Source organism: Anarrhichthys ocellatus, unplaced genomic scaffold, assembly GCF_004355925.1.
Source record: "Anarrhichthys ocellatus isolate YVR2014 unplaced genomic scaffold, GSC_Weel_1.0 scaffold1327, whole genome shotgun sequence".
Taxonomy (NCBI): domain Eukaryota; kingdom Metazoa; phylum Chordata; class Actinopteri; order Perciformes; family Anarhichadidae; genus Anarrhichthys; species Anarrhichthys ocellatus.
In genome coordinates, this window is record NW_022281301.1 from 1 (window position 1) to 2,820 (window position 2,820).

At 44.5% G+C, this 2,820-nt stretch overlaps 1 protein-coding gene across 1 annotated transcript in view; it reads right to left on the bottom strand.

Annotated features, from left to right (window-relative positions):
* Positions 1-6: 6 nt before the first annotated feature.
* Positions 7-2,820, bottom strand: part of LOC116377501 (diacylglycerol kinase delta-like) — an 11,793-nt gene continuing 8,979 nt past the window's right edge. The window contains exons 12-16 of the mRNA XM_031839146.1: positions 2,166-2,478; positions 1,932-2,057; positions 601-729; positions 427-520; positions 7-304 (exon numbers count right to left, since the gene is read on the bottom strand). Of these exons, the coding sequence (XP_031695006.1) occupies positions 163-304; positions 427-520; positions 601-729; positions 1,932-2,057; positions 2,166-2,478 (804 nt within the window). The 3' untranslated portion in view covers positions 7-162. The remainder of the gene's footprint in view (positions 305-426; positions 521-600; positions 730-1,931; positions 2,058-2,165; positions 2,479-2,820) is intronic.

Below are 2,820 nucleotides of genomic sequence, written 5' to 3' on the forward strand. Positions count from 1 at the left end.
ATACAAACTACAAACCTCACTCATACAAACTACAAACCTCACTCATAAAAACAACAAACCTCACTCATGAAAACTACAAACTTTACTCATACAAACCTCACTCATAAAAACTACAAACTTCACTCATAAAAACTACAAACCTCACTCATAAAAACGACATAATTAATAATAATTAAATAATGTGAAGGTGGACCTGCACTTCTCTGGATGTTCGTCTCTCTTGTTGTTGAAGTCCAGAGAGATTTTAGCGTCCAGTCCGATTCCAAAGTAGTTATTCATGACACACTTCTCAGTGTAGCAGTCCCTGTACACACAGATAGGCAATCAGATAGAGACAGAGAGAGACAGACAGGCTGTCAGAGAGAGAAACAGAGAAAGAGAGAGAGAGAGAGACAGACAGAGAGAGAGACAGAAAGAGAGTCTCACATGTTGTCGGGGTCACAGCTGAACGGGTCGGCATTGACCAAAAGTCGACTGATCACAGAACTGCTGGAGAGAGAAGCTGAGATTCCTCTAAGACCTGCACACACACACACACAAACACATCAGACTGATGACATCATGATAACATTCAGGACTTCCTGGCGGACCTCAGAGTACCTGGATAGAGGATCTTTGTGTCGAGTGTGGGCGTGGTCTCCCTACTTCCTGTCTGGACAGGAAGTGATGCAGAGCTGCCCAGTGACTGGCTGCCTTTACTGATCAGCTTCTCACAGGGCCTCTTACTGACTGAGGAGACAGACAGGCAGAGAGAGAGACAGGTCTATAAGCTCAATGGTGACAGCATGTACTTCCTGTCCTCTGCCCACAGACCCAAGTGGACCAGATCCTCATGGTTCTGGATATTTGAAGGACCAGTTCATGTCGTCTTCAAGGTCTGTTGTTTGTTTACTCACCATATTTATGTATGCCTCCTGATAAATATAGAATATATATACATACTGTATATATTAGGGCTGGGCAAGTTAACGCGTTATCGCACTAATTAATTAACGCTGACAATTATTTTATCGTGCGTTAACGCACTTTTCTTTTTATTATTAAGCGGACATTTTTAACACAAGAACCCGGCAGCGAGCGGTGAACAGCTGTTTGTGTAGCATCACTTCCGTCTCTTCCTGTTCCCTTCACCTACATTCCCCTGGGTCCTAAGTCCCTCCATGTACAGCTTCTTATCACACTCTATGTACCAACGTACATTTATAACAAATACCACACATATTACGGTAATCAGTGTTGCATATGTGTCAAACTCTATCGGTGCATCTCCGGTCTGTCTTTGTTCATCCTGCATCGCTCTGTTCTGTTCTTTAATGTAACGTAACTGGAGTGACGGAGCCTCTCCCAGCTGTTAGCAGACTGTTGTGCTAGCAGGCTCGCGAGCGAGCTGTACCCAGCATGCAGTTCGGCGGTGAAATTTTATAAATGTACAATTATTAGTGTTACAAATTGTTTATGTGTCACAGACTGTTGTGTGCTGTTGTGTTTTTCTCTGTTAAAGAGCGTTAGTTGTGGGTTGTTAATTGTTGTGTTATAAAGTTATGACCATGACTAGGGTTCCCTCTCAATACATATAAGACAACTAGCGCTGACCGCTGTGCAATAGTGGCAAACAATACATTTAGCTGCCTGTTGAAAGCAGACAGCAGTTGTATGCACCGGTATAATGGTGTGTGAAGAATTCATATCATACGGGAAATTGAAATCGGTATACTGCCCAGCCCTAGTCTTTATTATAGTTTGGACAATTTTGTACCAATATTTGACGGGCCGGATTAAAAAGCCCAACGGGCCGTATCTGGCCCGCGGGCCGTAGTTTGCCCATGCCTGCTCTATAGGGTGGGTAGATATTATGAGTGATCCAGTCAGTAGTGTTTTTTCTATTGAAATAAACTGGCACCAGTAGTACCAGACGCAGCAGCACCACTGACCTCTGCGTGTGTTGCAGTGCTTGGTGCTGTAGGACGACTGCAGAGACAACTTGTCCTGTTCTTCTTCCTCCTCTTCCAACCCCTCATCTTCCCCAGGTGGACTGAGAGAGTTCTGCTCTTCCACCGCTGAAAGACACGAGAGAGAAGAGTAAAGACTACAAACATGCAGAGAAAAAGTTAAAGACTACAAACATGTCCGATGGTGTTCTTAAACTATCGTGTGATGATTCCGACCTTTCTCCGTGTGCTCGATGATCTGTCTGATGGCTTTCTTCAGACTGTTGGCTCTCAGCATCAGCTGCTCTCGAGGTTTAAATATGGCCACCGCTGAAGAGGAAGCAATAATCCATGGGGAGAGGGGCGGGGCATGAGGAGGATGATGATTGTGACGCTGATGATGAAGAGAAGGAGGCAGCACAACTCCTTCAGCATCCTCCTGCTCCTCAGCGATGGTGGGGGGAGGGGGCGGGGGGGGCACGGTGGAGGCCTGAGACTCTTCATTCAGAGTCTTTAGGAGGGAGTCCAGCTTCTCCTTTAACACACCACACTACACACAGACATGACTCAGCATATTACAGACACGACTCGGCAAATTAAAGACACGACTCAGCATATTACAGACAGACACGACTTGGCACATTACAGACACGACTCGGCACATTACAGACAGACAAACTTCACCAGGTTCATCTCTGTCAGCTCACCTGGTCGTTTCCATATATTTACCATCACACGATTTGACCCAAACATTTAAGTAAGAAGAGGAAACAACCTTTTTTATCTCGAGATACTGATATTAAAGTTTGAATAGTGTCCTTTAAAGGCTTCCATATAACAGAAACACAATGTCAACAGTTTCTTATACATATATACAGTTGTGTGAAAAAGT